Below are 17,816 nucleotides of genomic sequence, written 5' to 3'. Positions count from 1 at the left end.
AATTCCCAGGATACTAGTTGGTAAGTGAAATAGCAATATTTGCAGTTGTTTAGGGCTACTGCATATACTGTAGCTTTCGAATTTGTAATTCCCAGGATACTAGTTGGCAACTTGTCATTTCCTGGATGTCACATAGGGAACAGTATGTGAGTAGTGTTCTAGCTGCCAGAACAGTATATTATAAAGATACGTCCTTGAGGAGGTTCCAGGAGGTCCTCAGCTAAAGGATCGATAGTTAGGAGGAGTCGGACCCAAACTGAATCAAATGGGGGTCCATGGATTCATGCGTATCAAACTGTGTGTCCTTGAAATGAAAAGGGTTGAGAATCACTGGCGTTGTAAAGGGTATTGTATAATAGTACAGTATTATGCTATGGAGTCATAGTAAAGGGTATTGTATAATAGTACAGTATTATGCTATGGAGTCATAGTAAAGGGTATTGTATAATAGTACAGTATTAAGCTATGGAGTCATAGTAAAGGGTATTGTATAATAGTATTATGCTATGGAGTCATAGTAAAGGGTATTGTATAATAGTACAGTAGTATGCTATGGAGTCATAGTAAAGGGTATTGTATAATAGTATTATGCTATGGAGTCATAGTAAAGGGTATTGTATAATAGTATTATGCTATGGAGTCATAGTAAAGGGTATTGTATAATAGTACAGTATTGTGCTATGGAGTCATAGTAAAGGGTATTGTATAATAGTACAGTATTGTGCTATGGAGTCATAGTAAAGGGTATTGTATAATAGTGCAGTATTATGCTATGGAGTCATAGTAAAGGGTATTGTATAATAGTATTATGCTATGGAGTCATAGTAAAGGGTATTGTATAATAGTATTATGCTATGGAGTCATAGTAAAGGGTATTGTATAATAGTACAGTATTATGCTATGGAGTCATAGTAAAGGGTATTGTATAATAGTACAGTATTATGCTATGGAGTCATAGTAAAGGGTATTGTATAATAGTACAGTATTATGCTATGGAGTCATAGTAAAGGTATTGTATAATAGTATTATGCTATGGAGTCATAGTAAAGGGTATTGTATAATAGTATTATGCTATGGAGTCATAGTAAAGGGTATTGTATAATAGTATTATGCTATGGAGTCATAGTAAAGGGTATTTTATAATAGTATTATGCTATGGAGTCATAGTAAAGGGTATTGTATAATAGTACAGTATTATGCTATGGAGTCATAGTAAAGGGTATTGTATAATAGTAGAGTATTATGCTATGGAGTCATAGTAAAGGGTATTGTATAACAGTACAGTATTATGCTATGGAGTCATAGTAAAGGGTATTGTATAATAGTACAGTATTATGCTATGGAGTCATAGTAAAGGGTATTGTATAATAGTACAGTATTAAGCTATGGAGTCATAGTAAAGGGTATTGTATAATAGTGTTATGCTATGGAGTCATAGTAAAGGGTATTGTATAATAGTATTAGGCTATGGAGTCATAGTAAAGGGTATTGTATAATAGTATTATGCTATGGAGTCATAGTAAAGGGTATTGTATAATAGTACAGTATTGTGCTATGGAGTCATAGTAAAGGGTATTGTATAATAGTACAGTATTGTGCTATGGAGTCATAGTAAAGGGTATTGTATAATAGTACAGTATTATGCTATGGAGTCATAGTAAAGGGTATTGTATAATAGTACATTATTATGCTATGGAGTCATAGTAAAGGGTATTGCATAATAGTATTATGCTATGGAGTCATAGTAAAGGGTATTGTATAATAGTATTATGCTATGGAGTCATAGTAAAGGGTATTGTATAATAGTACAGTATTGTGCTATGGAGTCATAGTAAAGGGTATTGTATAATAGTACAGTATTATGCTATGGAGTCATAGTAAAGGGTATTGTATAATAGTACAGTATTATGCTATGGAGTCACAGTAAATGGTATTGTATAATAGTACAGTATTATGCTATGGAGTCACAGTAAATGGTATTGTATAATAGTACAGTATTGTGCTATGGAGTCATAGTAAAGGGTATTGTATAATAGTACAGTATTGTGCTATGGAGTCACAGTAAAGGGTATTGTATAATAGTACAGTATTGTGCTATGGAGTCACAGTAAAGGGTATTGTATAATAGTACAGTATTGTGCTATGGAGTCATAGTAAAGGGTATTGTATAATAGTACAGTATTGTGCTATGGAGTCACAGTAAAGGGTATTGTATAATAGTACAGTATTGTGCTATGGAGTCACAGTAAAGGGTATTGTATAATAGTACAGTATTGTGCTATGAGTCATAGTAAAGGGTATTGTATAATAGTACAGTATTGTGCTATGGAGTCACAGTAAAGGGTATTGTATAATAGTACAGTATTGTGCTATGGAGTCATAGTAAAGGGTATTGTATAATAGTACAGTATTGTGCTATGGAGTCATAGTAAAGGGTATTGTATAATAGTACAGTATTATGCTATGGAGTCATAGCAAAGGGTATTGTATAATAGTACAGTATTGTGCTATGGAGTCATAGTAAAGGGTATTGTATAATAGTACAGTATTGTGCTATTGAGTCATAGTAAAGGGTATTGTATAATAGTACAGTATTATGCTATGGAGTCATAGTAAAGGGTATTGTATAATAGTATAGTATTATGCTATGGAGTCATAGTAAAGGGTATTGTATAATAGTACAGTATTATGCTATGGAGTCATAGTAAAGGGTATTGTATAATAGTACAGTATTATGCTATGGAGTCATAGTAAAGGGTATTGTATAATAGTATAGTATTATGCTATGGAGTCATAGTAAAGGGTATTGTATAATAGTACAGTATTATGCTATGGAGTCATAGTAAAGGGTATTGTATAATAGTACAGTATTATGCTATGGAGTCATAGTAAAGGGTATTGTATAATAGTACAGTATTATGCTATGGAGTTATAGTAAAGGGTATTGTATAATAGTACAGTATTGTGCTATGGAGTCATAGTAAAGGGTATTGTATAATAGTACAGTATTGTGCTATGGAGTCATAGCAAAGGGTATTGTATAATAGTAGAGTATTATGCTATGGAGTCATAGCAAAGGGTATTGTATAATAGTACAGTATTATGCTATGGAGTCATTGTAAAGGACATTGTATAATAGTACAGTATTATGCTATGGAGTCATAGTAAAGGGTATTGTATAATAGTACAGTATTATGCTATGCGAGTCGGGGCACAGCAGCGGTTCGCCTCCCTCCTCCCACCCAAAGTTTGGTTGGCACACAGAAACACCCGTCAGCCGTCAGCAAACAACAAAGACAGTCCCTTTGAGGGCTGTGTAATCTGTTTTTCTTTTTGTGTAATGGTTCACAAACCTTTTGCTGACGCAAACCAACCGCCCCCACGCCACCCCACCCCCCACCAGTAGTTTGAAAGACTTGTTCTTTCGTATTCTCTTCAGCTTCTTCTCTCAAGAATAATAACGCGAGGCTGCCGTGGTACTTTGTTAGATGTGCACAGGGGGCCCTGGCAGCGTGAATACATTTGTGCCAACTCATACCGGCATGGACCCCGGAGGAGGAAACCCAACCAGAGACCACGAGCCAGGGACGTGCAGAGAATGTTAGAGAGGCAGGGGGCTGGAGTTTCTAAAAGGGCCTTTTTTTTTTGTCATGGACATCACAATTACATTGGACGAACCAGATGCATTGATATAAGTGATTATAGCACACGTGCTAATTCTCATCACCTGTCCACAGGAGGCTTTTCTATTTTACAAAAATCTAATCTAACACCCAATCAAGTACAATAAACATTAATACTAATCTAAAACCCAATCATGTACAAACAATTATAATGTGCTTACTAATAAGAACTAACAACAACGAACGACAATCTGTCCCATCAGCTTGTGGGACATACAACATCATAAATAGCCATAATCAATCAATTCACACAGCAGGTAGATAACAGAAACTATTCATGTGAACACACTTGATTTGATTTCAACCATAACTTGAGTCCCCCTTTTGGTGAAACTATCGAAAATAGCAGACCTCCAAGCTAGCAACGCGTCGCAGCGCGACGCGTTGTGACTTGGAGGTGTCAGGTCGGCTATTTTCGGTGCTTGATGCCACACTCAACTAAGCATAATCAAGTGAATACTGGATATGTAGCATACCGCATGGATTTCTACACAGAGAGGGCAATTCTCTCAACATAAGATGCTCCATTCAAGTTCAGGAGAGTTTGGACAAGGCAATTAGATTGAATATAACGCCTTCAGGTATGGCATGGAAAGAGGGGCATTTTCATTTCTTCCACCACAGTAAAAACTGCATTCATGGTCTGAGGGAGGGCACTTTTTACAGACGGGTAGAAGGGCAGGGGCTCAAGCCCCCTTGGATGTCTATGTGTGCACGTGCCTGACGCATACACACACAGGGAAAAGAGAAAAATACAAGCACAGGGAGTGATGGAGAAGGGAGGCAGAGAAGGAGAGAGAATGGGTAATTGAAAGGGAGGAGAAGAGCAAACAGGCAAGTTGTTGCTGTCGCGCAGCAGAAACCTTGTATCTCCATATTTCTTTTGCCCTACTTTGTCCTACTACAGCGTCACACAAAAGTAGTGAAATGGGCAATCTACAAGCTCACAACAACACGTCATGTGGCGCAACGCGTAACGAGCTTGTGGATCTGATACAGTATCTTTGCTATTTTTGTGAAAGTGAAATTTAGGCCTAGGAATTATTGAATGCTTTAACCAGTGAAAAATAGCAGATATACAAGCTCACAGCGCGAGCTTGTAGATCTGCTATTTTTTTAAAGTCGTGAAAATGTGTGCAAATCTTTGACTTGTATGTATTTTTAAAGCGAACATTTGTAACTCAAATTTGGCTTCTGGGGGGGGGGGGGGGGTCCCTGGAACTAAATATTTTGAGATGGGGGTCCGTGGCCAAATACATATAATTTTGGGGGTCCTTCACATGAAAAGGTTTGAGAACCACTGACATAGTAGTCTCTCAAGAACAGACCAACTGAGCTCCATTTAAGTGAAAAGGACCTTTTCTTTGACGATGGCTATTGGCTAGCCAGATTGCTGACATAGAAACATAGGTTTTTCAAAACCTTAGAAGGATTCAAAGACACTTATAGAATCGGGTCAAAATTCTAATTTTCAGGATTTTTCAAAAATAGCAGATCTACAAGCTCGCGCAAGCTTGTATATCTGCTATTTTTCAATAGTTAAAGCACAAAATAATAATACGTACTATAATGTGTACCCGTTCTGAATGGGTTTAAAACTACATTGGATCCATTGCAACACATTGCTCTTCTTTGCTCCTGAACCGTAACAGTGTTGGACGTACAAGGTTTCTGCCCGACTGCGACGCAGTGGTGAAGATGGATGACAAAAGAATGAGCGACTCACGCCGGGAGAAATAGGGTTTGAGCTTGTATCTGTTCGCGGCGCACTCACACAAACACAAACCCATACAGTACTATAGGGATGGGACGATACACCATATTATCGTTTATCGTGATAAAAAACACTCACGATAATCGTATATCGTGGAGATTTCATTTATCGTGATTGATATCATCCTCCGTCATGCACTGGGATCAATTCACCTTTTATTTGCTGAGCTGCTGTCTTAAACCCTCTATAATTGGCAAAAGGTACTTATAATATACGTACTTGATACACACTTTTTTTCACTCTCTATCAAATGTCTTTGCCAAAAAATAGCCCACAACTCACAACGCGTCGCGAGTCGCGACGCGTTGTGAGCTTGTACTGTAGATTGGCTATTTTTTTATTGTTTTTATTTTTTACCCAGGATAATGGATTGTGATTATCGTGATAATATCATAAATCGCGATTTCTTTTGTCACAATAATCGTGATATGACATTTTCATATCGTCCCATCCCTATACAGTACAGTACGCACACACATACGCACACAATCATGCACACCCATGCAAGGTGTGCGTGTGCGCGCGTGTGCATGTGTCTGTGTACATGGGAAGGAAACGAGATAGAGGTTTAGTTGTGTGTGTGCATCCCAATGCTTCTGCTCTCTGCCAGTTATTTCTCTGTTTGATTGTGTTTGCGTGTTTGTGTACTTGCGCGTGTGCACGTGTGGATGCGCGCAAGCGTGTGTGTGTGTGTACAAGCACAAAGTATTTGCACTTGTACATCTGTGCCTGTTTGAATTGCACCGCCAGTGTGTTGCATGTATGCTAAGTGGGATTCACACAGGCACGCGCACGCACGCACGCACGCACGCACGCGCACACACACACACACACACACACACACACACACACACACACACACACACACACACACACACACACACTCTCACTCTCACTCTCTCTCTCTCTCTCTCTCTCTCTCTCTCTCTCTCTCTCTCTCTCTCTCTCTCTCTCTCTCTCTCTCTCTCTCACCAGTCTGTGGATCAACAGAGAAGTACTGCTGGCCCTGCGTCAGTGTGTACACCAGCCTCGCACTGTTCCCATAGGTCGGGTCGTCAGCGTCTGTCGCCGTCACCTGGATTATGGAGGTACCTAGAGGAGAGGAGAGGAGAGGAGAGGAGAGGAGAGGAGAGGAGAGGAAAACAGAGAACAAAGACACGGTTAAATACTAGTAAGACACCTCAGGATGACTTGCAATCTCCATATATGGGCATAAAACGTAGTACGTAAGTAATGCAGAGCAGGGCCTTGGTGAGTTAGGGCCTTGGTTTGATGCCTGTGGATCTCCTGGACCTGGAATTTATGACATCAGAATCTCCATGTATGGACATAAAAGGTTTTTTTCTTGTTTTTTCTGGGAATGACCATATATGGACTTTTATACAATGAGAAATCTCGTAGCTTGTCTGACTGTCAGTACAGGAAGTGATGTCACGTGACATCCTTTTTATGCCCATATTATGAGTCATTCTGTACCACATTTTTCAGGGTATAATGCGACCTTCGGTCGCAATCAAAAGTATCTATTGCCCTTGCTCTCTGTCTGTCTGTCTGTCTGTCTGTCTGTCTGTCTGTCTGTCTGTCTGTCTGTCTCTCTCTCTCTCTCTCTCTCTCTCTCTCATTTCCACATGCCCCCTGCCTCTCAGTCCCTTTCAGCTGCAGTGTGACAAATACTTTATTCACTCTCCCCCCTTCTCCCCTGCAGCTCACCTTTACCTCCCTCCTTCTCTCTCTCTTTCTCTCTCTCTCCTTCTCTCTCTCTCTCTCTCTTGCCCGACTCTCCCTCTGTCTCACTTAATTTCTCTTCATCTCCGTCTCCAATTCCCTTTTTGCTCCCCCGCTCTCAATCTCGCCGTCTGTCTGTGCGAACTCCCCCAGCCTACCCTTCACCTCCCCCCCGCCCGTCCCCCGCAACCAAAACCTGCACTCTATTCCTCATTTGTCTCCCTCACTCTCTCCTTGGCTCGCTCCTATGTCCTTAAATCGCACCCTTTTTCCTGACAGATGCTGTATTTCATTTCTATTGCCCTTTTCCCACCGAATAAAACAAGGTAACATTGAAAATGTAGGCAAAAAAAAACAAAAAGAACCTGAGGTATATGCGTATGTCTATGCAGCTTTAGAGCGAGAACTACGATTCCCAGCGGGCCGTGCGCCTGACAAGCTCTCGGGGAAGAGGGGATTTGTGGGGAGCAGGAGAAGGCCGTTGTCACAGAGGGAGGGCAAGCGAGAGAAAAGAAGGGTTGTCATTAGAGAGATCCATCACAGGTGGTTAGGAATCAGAGGGCATAATGGCAGCGAGGAGGGAGAGAGAGAGAGAGAGAGAGGGGGCTAAGATAAAGAGAATCATAGCATCACTGCCAGGCAGAAACCTCGTATCTCCAAGTTTTCGTAAAGTAAAGCCTTGCTTCATCATACAAGACTGTCGCACAAAACTAGTGAACAATAGACGATCTACGATCGCGCTTCGAGGCGTTGTGTGCTTGTAGATCGGCTATTTTCACTAGTTTAGATCATTTTTTTAACACATAAATACAAACGAACGGTTTTTGGACATAAAGACTTTCCATTCGACTTTTTTTTTTTTTTTTTGCTCTGCCAATTATTTTCACACCTTTCTTCACCCAATTTAGTTATTGTGCCAATTATCCTCCCAATCCTCCACACCTGCCACTGCTGTTGTACCCTCTATAGTATAGTCTGACAGGCGGCGCCCCAGGCCCAGCCCAAAGGCAGTCCCTAGCGCAAGCGATTACTACTACCCCTGCCCGCCTGCCTGCCCTCGCCTGAACACAGGCCAATCGCGTTCATATAGACGCTCGGCAAGCCGAGTTGCACCGAGATGGAAACAAGCTAAAAAATAAAAAAAACGTGGGTCATGAATTTTTCATTTCGTGCTCAGTTTTGATTTTTGGTAAACATTCTTTTTTGATAATAATATGTCGGAGCGTACTCCTGCACACTTACTGGACTGAGTGGATTAAGAACAGACTAACAAGTGCTTGCCACAGCATGGTTTGAATATTTATTTTGTTTCTCCGTTGGGGGTCGAGAAAGGACGAGGAGGAGGAAGAAGAAGAGGAAGAGGATTAGGTCAGCGCCAGAACGACTACAAGCTCTCCTTTTTAGTGTTGACAGCTTCAAAGGTAAGAACAAGGTTGGATGAAAAGAGAATGGAAAGTGTGGGTTGACAGAGAACATCTTTCTTGCTGTTGCAGCGAGGAAGATGAAAATAATCGTTATAAAAAAAATGTAACTGTTTCAATTTGGTTGGAACTGTTCTTTCTTGTGAAATTAGTCTAGACTGTGTTAAGAAGAAAACAAGAACAGAAAAAAAAAAAAACCCAAAAAACAAATGGAGTGGCAGGTATAATTTTGTGATCGCAGCTGGTGAGGAGAAGTGATTGACTTGGCAGATCAAAAGCGTGCTGGCTGCGTGGGTTGATGCAACAAGCAGGAGGGCTGCAGGGGCAAACTCATTGATATGCAAACTTGCCACGGATACTTAATGCATTTAGGCCCAGAATTATTGAATGCTTTTGACTATTGAAAAATTGCAGATATACAAGCTCACACCGCGCGGCACCGAGTGCCGCGCTGTGAGCTTGTAGATCTGCTATGTTTTGAAAAATCATGAACATTTTGAAAATCTTTGAATATCTCATTTTTAAAGTGAACATTTTGTAACTCAAATATTTGCTTCTGCATGGGTGGGGCTCCCGATACACAAATATTTTGAGACGGGGAGTCGGCGGCCAAATACATATACTTCTAGGGGTCCCTGACATGAAAGAGTTTGAGAACCACTGACGTAGAAACATGTGTTTTTCAAAAAAACCTTAGAAGGATTTAGTAGACACTTATAGAATCGGGTCAAAATCGGGTCAAAATTCAAATGTTCACGATTTTTCAAATATAGCAGGTCTACAAGCTTGCAGCGCGGCACTCGGGTGCCGCGCTGTGAGCTTGTATATCTGCTATTTTCTCAATAGTTAAAGCATAAAATAATAACCCGTTTCTAAATGGGTTAAAACTCAGTCACAATTTGCTCTGATAACACATAGACGTGACGCGCAGTCATCTGGAACGCAAAACTGGATTCATACCACACTGACTGCCTTGTATGAAGCGTTCACACGACCGAGCGGAGGAGGAGAAATGAATTGGAATCTAAGTGGATTTATTCCACTTATGTACAGGCACCGTTTTAGTTATTTATTTTTCATAAATCCCACTTCGGCTTCTCTAAATGGAGAGTTCGCATGTTCTCACACAAATGAGGCGAGACAAATTCAAGGGCAATTTGTGGGAAACTGGGAGACCCAATTCCCGCATGTTTGGGCGGTGGTGGTGGGGGGATCCGTCTCAAAACGCCTCCGCCTCAGCACACAGACACATGGGAAGTGGCAGAAACTGCTATATTTCTCCCCTGCATACGGGAGGGGTCCTTGATAAGATTCTCAGCTCACAGAGGAGCACGGTATCGCTGCTCCGTCGCGGGGGCTGACAAAAACGCACCCTGGTAAATATTGAATTGTCAAATCAATATTGGATCCGTTGATTGACTGAGAGCAGCTGCAGTCTGGGGACCTGCTGGGATCAGGGGCGTCACACCAACTTCTGGGCCCCGGGTACAAGCATTCACTGCGGGGGCCCCCATGAATGTTCTTCATAGGGGGAGGGGCTTTAACCCATTTAGACTGGGAATGCATTATTATGCATTATTTTGTGCTTTAACTATTGAAAAATAGCAGATATACAAGCTGCGCGCTTGTAGTATCTGCTATTTTTTGAAAATCTTGAAAATGTATGCAAGTCTTTGAATATTTCAAATCCTTCTAGGGGTTTTTGAAAAAAGAAAAGCTACGTTTCTATGTCAGTGGTGCTCAGACTGTTTCATGTGAAGGACCCCCAAAATGATATGTATTTGGCCACAAATATTTAGTTCCAGGGACCCCCCAGAGAGCAAATTTTGAGTTACAAATGTCCGCTTAAAAATTACATATATTCAAAGATTTCCACACGTTTTTCACAACTTTTAAAATTTTCACGACTTTTCACGACTTTTCAAATACAAGCACCGAGTAGTGCCGCGCTGTGAGCTTGTATATTGTATATTGTATATTTTTCAATAGCTAAAGCATAAAATAAGTAAGGCCCCTCCACCTTGGGGCCCTGGTAACTCAATCCCACTCCCCCCCTTGTGACGCCCCTGCCTGGGATGCGTTGAGAAGTATGCGCTCATATCTGCAGCGGACAGGAGGATTACTAAATAGGTACTTGTTTCGGTCGTCCCGTCTCCTTAAACACAAAGGAACCCTGGGAGGGTAACCTTGGCGGGTATAGGAAAAGCAGGTTGAAGGACCTGCGGGCCATATCTGAGTGAATTTTCTGCAAAACTACCCCATTTAGGGGAGTGAAATATTTAAAATAAACGGGCATCACCTGTCATCGTTTCAAACTGTATTTCTTCCCCCCCTTAAAAGCAATTTTCCCAGCGTCTTAGCTAAAAGGAAAAAGTGCCCTTAAAAGTAGAGCCAATTTACGGAGGCAGAGAGTGGATTTAAGTGGAGATAAGAGCACATTTACATGATACAAATTGATTGCCACGGGCAACTTTGCAGTCATGCTCTGAATCAGACTCTAACACTTAACTGCAACATGACTAAGATTATGACACTTTACGTCAACTTTTGAGATGCATTTGATAGACCCAAAAAAAGTTATCCGAAAGAGAAAAGAAGAAAATGTTCTGTTTGGTCAGTGTATTTACAGTATGTTACCGTTTAAAGTGTGGATTCAAGTTATTTTACTTCTTCTTTTACCTGAAGACCCCTGTGTGTTGGGGAGTTTTACCACTTCCCCCAAACCAGTTTTCGATTATACCAATTTAGTCGTTATACCAATTGATTCCTCCCCACACCCATTTCTGTGTTGTCACTGCTGTTGCATCCTACTGCCTCGCCTGCCAGTGAGGAGCCCCCACCGGGAGGACATAGAGCCTTCGTCCTACTCCTCCCGCCCAACACTCCCTGCTGACAGGTACCACCCCAGCCCGTAGGAATACATGCAATGACCAGTATCGCCCTCCCTGTCCGGCTTGCCTCCTCCGAACACAGACCAATTGTGTTCGCACAGACGCGCCCGACATAGCCGGTTTGCAACACAGGGGATTGGAACACACAACTTTCCGTGGTGGTGGGCAGGGACTTTACCACTGCGCCACCCGAGGGATGTTTATAGGGAGCCGGTTTCACTGCTCCAAAAAACAAACACCAGCAGCTCTATGAAAGCTGTCGTTGTGTCTATGTCACTGGTTCCCAACTCTGCATTCACCTGGTGCCTCTGGATGTAATAAGGACTAGTTAGGCCTGGAACCCCTAGGTGAATTCAATTAACTACCTGATTGAATAGTTTAGTGGTTCTGAACCTTTTCAGGCCGCCACCCCCAAAATAATCATATTTTAAGTGCGAACGGGCTAGGAAGCTGGACTCCATCTTGAAGAACTCCTCCCACCCGCCTCCACCTTGAGATCTTCAGTTACTGGAGTAAGAGAGGAAATGACCGCCACGACGGAGATGCGAGAGACTAGCAAAAGTCTTTTGTGCCTGCTGCTCTCAAGCTATACAATGAGAACCACAACGGTCGCTTGACAAGGACTACCTTCCTAACCTAGGACGATGGTTAGCTTTATTTAACTGGAACTATAGTTGCACTGACTCTTACCTCTAAGGACCTTTCCAGGGAGGGTGCTCATGTGCGTCTCTTGCTGCGTCACCCTTTCTTGTTTTTATTTATTTTTTTAGCTGTTTTTCTTCTTGCACTGACCATTGGACACTTTTGTGTTAGTAGTATTTGCTTGTGTTTGACATGGTGGTGAAGATACTTGTAGGCACTGACTGTTATGGACACTTTGATTTGGGTACTGTATTGTATTATAGTTGTGCTTAAGGTTTCCTTTTTTTTGTTTCGAGTTGGCTGTTTCACGTTGAGCATTGACAGTTTGTTGACACTTTATGTATATATTCTTCGTTCCCTATTTTGTTGTATCGTTGCTCTTTTACTGTACTCTGTTCTTTTTTTATTCTTTTTCATACTTCTCTGTAACTTTGTAAATATCCTTATACTGCTATGCTGCCCCTGGGCGACTGATTTTCCCCTTGGGATAATAAAGGTATCTTTCTATCTATCTATCTAACTGGCGACCCCCCCCACCCCTGACGAGCACTATAAGAGTTGAAGGCATTACATTTTTAATAACACAGCGTTGCGAGGCATTGTGAGCATGTAGATCTGGCTATTTTCACAATTTCTGCCTATATAAAATATAATAAAACTTTAAATGGCCTCAGAGACCACAGTGTGTTAGAGAATAAATAACCCTTTTCACGCAGTCACTGTACTGACCTATGTTGGCCATCTTCGGGCACGGTGGCGCTGTAGGGCCCCTCGTCGAAGAGCGGCGGGTTGTCATTGATGTCCTGCACGCGGATGATGAACTGGGACGAGGGGCTCCAGGGGCCGATCCGTCTGCCGGTCGGTGGCCGTGGCGATGAGGCGGTTACTCATCCTTCTCCTCGCGGTTCCAGCGGCTTGGTGACGTGGATGTTGCCCGTCTTCTCGTCAATCACGAACACGGAGCCTGCGCCCTCGCCGCGCAGAACGTACTTGGTGCGTCCATCATTCCTGTCCATGTCGGTGTGGTAGCTAGAGGAGAGGAGAGGGGATGAGAGGGGAGGGAGAGGGAGAGGGAGAGGGAGAGGGAGAGGGAGATGGAGAGGGAGAGGGAGACATGATCAAAGATGAAAAACTCCCATACCTGCTTGGTGAAATAAAACTGTGCAAACACAGCAGCACGATTCGTGAGCTGCTGTGATAGGAGAAGGATATCAAATATCAAATGGAACCCAACCACCTTAAAAACCATTGTATAATATATCCCTGCTCTGCCTGCATGTAACCTTGATGCATGCAATCTATTACACTCTTTTCACCTGTAAATACTTTGTTCCGACTGTATTATATTGTATTGTGTACATTTCTGCTTTGGCAATGTTTTCTCATGCCAATAAAGCCCTTTGAATTGAATTTAATTTAATTGAGAGGGAGAGGGGAGGGAGAGGGAGAGGAGTACAAAGTACAAATGCCTGCAAGTGCAGTCAGTAGACCTACTCAAGTAAGTAAACTATTGTACAGTTGTTGCAAAATAAGTAAATAAATCATATAGACATATGCTCATGGTGTCTAGAAAAAGCACCCGTTTTTTGTTTATATTGTGCTATTAATTAGGTAAAAAATAAACTTGTTGAGGGGCATCCGGTGGCCTACTGGTCAAGGCGCATACCACATAGGCACCGCCACATAGGCATGGTTGCCGTGGTGTCGCCGGTTCAATTCCCGATCAGGACGACCTTTGCCGCATGTCACTCCCCATCTCTCTCTCTCAATTCCTGTCAGTCTACTGTGCTATCAATAAAGGCATAAAAGCCCCCAAAAATACATTTTAAAAAAGAAACCCGTTAAAACAACAGGATAAACCATACAAAACCCGAAAATGTTCGCACGCGCGGTGCATGGGGAACCCCAGCCTGTCCTGCACCCCCTGCTAGGCAAAACAATGATCCGAATGGCGGCATGTCTTACTGCTTTGTCCGTATATATATATATATATATTATATATATATATATATATTCCTCTCATCCTTTGTGCTTAGTTTGTGTCTTTTTATCTCTCAAGCCATACGGGGTTGCAGCTGAACTAAGACCCCCCCCCCCCCCCCCCCCAGTGATATCCCAAACACAAGCTCCCCCCACGTGCACTGTGAAAGCTCCTACACTCAAACACACCCCCACCCACCACCACCACCCTCCTACATCAACCAAGACCATGAGAGCTCGCTCCACCGTGCAAAGTGTTGCCCCAGCAATCTAATGAAGGCAGACCCCATAATGAACAATGGGGGCTAATCAATTATTCTCTAACTAATAGGCGCTATGCGAGGGGCCGTGGGTGGGAGTTGTTGAGGCGGCGGTGCGTACACGGCAGCGGGACGTGTCCATATCGATCGGTGCCGCAGCACTGGGCTTATTGGATCATGGCTGGCAGGCTGGCGAGGCAGCGCTGGAGTGGCTAGCATCCTCTCACAGTGGCATCAGTTCAGCAAAAGCTAAGGTATGGCAGCATGACTGGTGTATTGCACGCGCGCCTTCACCAGTCATGCTGCCATACCTTAGCAACAGGCATGATGAATTTATTTGAAGAAGTACATTGGCAGTGCAAGGTATGGCAGCTGCAGCTGGGCAATATATCAAAAATGTATCGATATCGAGGTATCAACACGCAAGGTACAATATACATATCGACAAAGGCGGCTTGAAATGAGGTATTGGTGTACAGTATGTGTCAAATTAATTAACAGACACACGTATGCATGCACGTTGCACATGCAAAAAATCTGTCCATCTGTAACCAGGTGTGGTTATTTCAATAAAACCTACCTAACCCTTCTATGTGTACTGTGCAGTGTGTGCATGCATGGATATGCTATTCATTATCTGGGTTAGGCAGGCAGTGGACCCTAAAGCAGAAAAAACATTAAAAAACAATATAATGCAATTGTTTTTACTATATCGTGAGTAATATCGATATCAAGGTATTCATCAACGTTATCGAATATCGAAGGTTTTCCTAATATCGCCCAGCTTAGCTGCGATACCTTGCCATACCCAATTGACGCCTCTGATCCTCTCATGCAGGGAGAGGTAATAGCAACCCCGCCCTCCCCCGCCCTCATCACGAGACTTGCTGTCCTCTGGTCGTCGACGGCGAGAGCAAGTTGCCAGCGGGACGCAGCTGGCTGGCACATCAACGTTCAGTCTCATTTCCCCCTGCGTGCGTGCGTGCATGTGGGCCGAATGGTAGCGCCGTGACCAAGTAAAATAAAAATAAACCACTAAATTATCCACCCGCCCAGGGGCGTCAATTGGGTATGGCAGGGGTATGCAGCTGCCATACCCTGGGTCCAGGGGTGAACATAAAAGTTACTTTTAAATATAAATCCATGAATGTCTCTTTTGTCTATCTGTTCTGGTTATTATGTTGTTAAATTACAGTAAAATAACTACCGGTACAAATACAACATTTTACAAAATGGTCACTTTAACAATTATATTCTCCACACTTGTATCCTCCCCATCTTGACAAAATGGTACAGGTGCAATTCATTATTGTTAATTGTGGCACGTTTACTAATAGCCTATGCCAAGTTTTAGCTGCACTTGAACAACCGTTCCAGGCTGCCATATCCAGCCCAAGAAACCATAGAAACGGGGGGAAAAATGTAATGTACTTCTTAAAATAAATGTATCATGACTTGCAAGACACCAGTCATGTTGCCATACCTTAGCTTTTTCTGAACTGACGCCACTGCACCCGCCCTAAGAAAGTGTGACATTGCGACTTTAAAAAAGAAAGAAAAGTGCATAGTGCACCCGGGGAATGGGATGTGTGTGTTTGTGTGTTTGTGTGTGTGTGTGTGTGTGTGTGTGTGTGTGTGCGTGTGCGTGTGCGCGTGTGTGTGTGTGTGTGTGTGTGTGTGTGTGTGTGTGTGTGTGTGTGTGTGTGTGTTGGGGGGTGCTTGGGGAAGCGTTGTTGCATGGCAACAGCTAAGCACATTTGCTAAATGAAATGAGAAGGGATACGTTGAATGGAAATATTCATTACATTGCATGATGCCATTTTTCACAGAAAGGGGGGGGGAAATAGCATGGATACGCGGCAGGCCATCCCGGGGGGTAAACGATAATCATGGATGTTGACAAGGTTGTTTATGGCACAGAGAAAAAAAGAAAGTAATCATAAGTCCACGCTGCCTATAGAGTTGGAAACTAAAATGACTTAGAAGGCAGTCTGAAAACCTATTATAGCACTTACTCCCTCAAAGATGTCATTATTTAAGGCATTTAGGCCCGGGACGCAAATCTGTGCCACTTTAGATTTGAACCACTTTAACTGTTATTTTATGCTTTAAAAAAAAAAAAATAGCAGATATACAAGCTCACAGCGCGGCACCGAGTGCCGCGCTGTGAGCTTGTATATCTGCTATTTTTGAAAAATCACACATTAAGTGCAATATTTTGTGCAATAAAAAAAAAGTGCAATATTAAGTGCAATATAAATGTCTTCGAAATCCTTCTTCTAAATCAGTGTTTCTCAAAAATGTTCATGTCAAGGGACCACCAAATTACAGGTATTTGGGCCGTGGACCCCCATCTCAAAACATTTTGTTCCAGGGACCACCCAGAAGCAAATATTTGAGTTACAAATGTTCGCTTTTAAAAAGATATATTCAAAATAAAAATAAATAGCAGATCTACAAGCTTGCAGCGCGGCACTCGGTGCCGCGCTGTAAGCTTGTATATCTGCTATTCTTCTAATAGTTAAAGCAAGAAATAATGGTTAAAGTGGTGACACAGATATGCGTACCCGGTCTAAACGCGTTAAGTGACTGACTGATACTGATTCCCATGCAAAGTGTAAGCATAAAGCACTCAGGAGTGTGTAAACAGACCTAGAGTCACTAACCGCTGGCTTTGTTATGCAATACACTACAGTACACTACAGTATATGTGACCAAGGGGTTTTGACACCTCCTTTAATGAGCTGCGCGCCGAAAATTGCTTTAGTCTGCTAATGACAAAACGACGTCCAGAACATTAGCGTCGGGAGTTTATTGAAGTAACCAGCATTAAGGTCACAAAGCCTTTGTGTCATAAATGTAAAAATGTCAGCAGACCATAGCGCAGAAACTCTATTTAAGAACAAAGCCAAAGAACAAAGTATGTGAACGAGCCGGGCTACAAACGCTACATGCACACAGGCGTTACGGCATGTCGGTACAAAGGGCTGTCGTGTCTCTGACTGTCATGGTGGCCCTGCTCGCCTGAGCTCAACTACAAGCAGGGGCGTCACAAGAGTGGGGAAAAGTGGGACTGAGTTACTAGGGCCCAAGGTGGAGGGGCCTCAATTATTTTATTACTTTAGCTATTGAAAAATAGCAGATATACAAGCTCACAGCGCGGCACCGAAGTGCCGCGCTGCGAGCTTGTAGATCTGCTATTTTTTTAAAGTCGTTAAAGTGTGTGCAAATCTTTGAATGTTTGTATTTTTTTTAAGAGAACATTTGTAACTCAAATTTGCTTCTGGGGGGGGGGGGGGGGGGGGGGGGGTCCCTGGAACTAAATATTTTGAGATGGAGGTCCGTGGCAAATATAATTTTGGGGGTCGTTCAAAAGAAAAAGTTTGAGCACCACTGACATAGAAACAGGTTTTTCAAAAAACCTTCAAAGCTCGTGAGCT

General features: G+C 42.5%; 1 protein-coding gene across 1 annotated transcript in view; it reads right to left on the bottom strand.

Annotated features, from left to right (window-relative positions):
- cdh24b (cadherin 24, type 2b) overlaps positions 1-15,324 on the bottom strand; it is a gene marked incomplete at both ends in the record, with an annotated part of 166,442 nt that extends 151,118 nt beyond the window's left edge. Inside the window, 7 exon segments of the mRNA XM_080725629.1 lie at positions 6,430-6,549; positions 12,866-12,878; positions 12,880-12,969; positions 12,971-13,021; positions 13,023-13,040; positions 13,042-13,165; positions 15,185-15,324. Of these exon segments, the coding sequence (XP_080581755.1) occupies positions 6,430-6,549; positions 12,866-12,878; positions 12,880-12,969; positions 12,971-13,021; positions 13,023-13,040; positions 13,042-13,165; positions 15,185-15,324 (556 nt within the window).
- Between the last annotated feature and the right edge of the window lie 2,492 nt (positions 15,325-17,816).

The sequence above is a fragment of the Nannobrachium achirus genome (genome assembly GCF_963921795.1).
Source record: "Nannobrachium achirus genome assembly, chromosome: 5".
Lineage (NCBI taxonomy): Eukaryota > Metazoa > Chordata > Actinopteri > Myctophiformes > Myctophidae > Nannobrachium > Nannobrachium achirus.
Note: the sequence above shows the minus strand (reverse complement) of the source record. Positions and strands in the feature narration are given on the sequence as shown.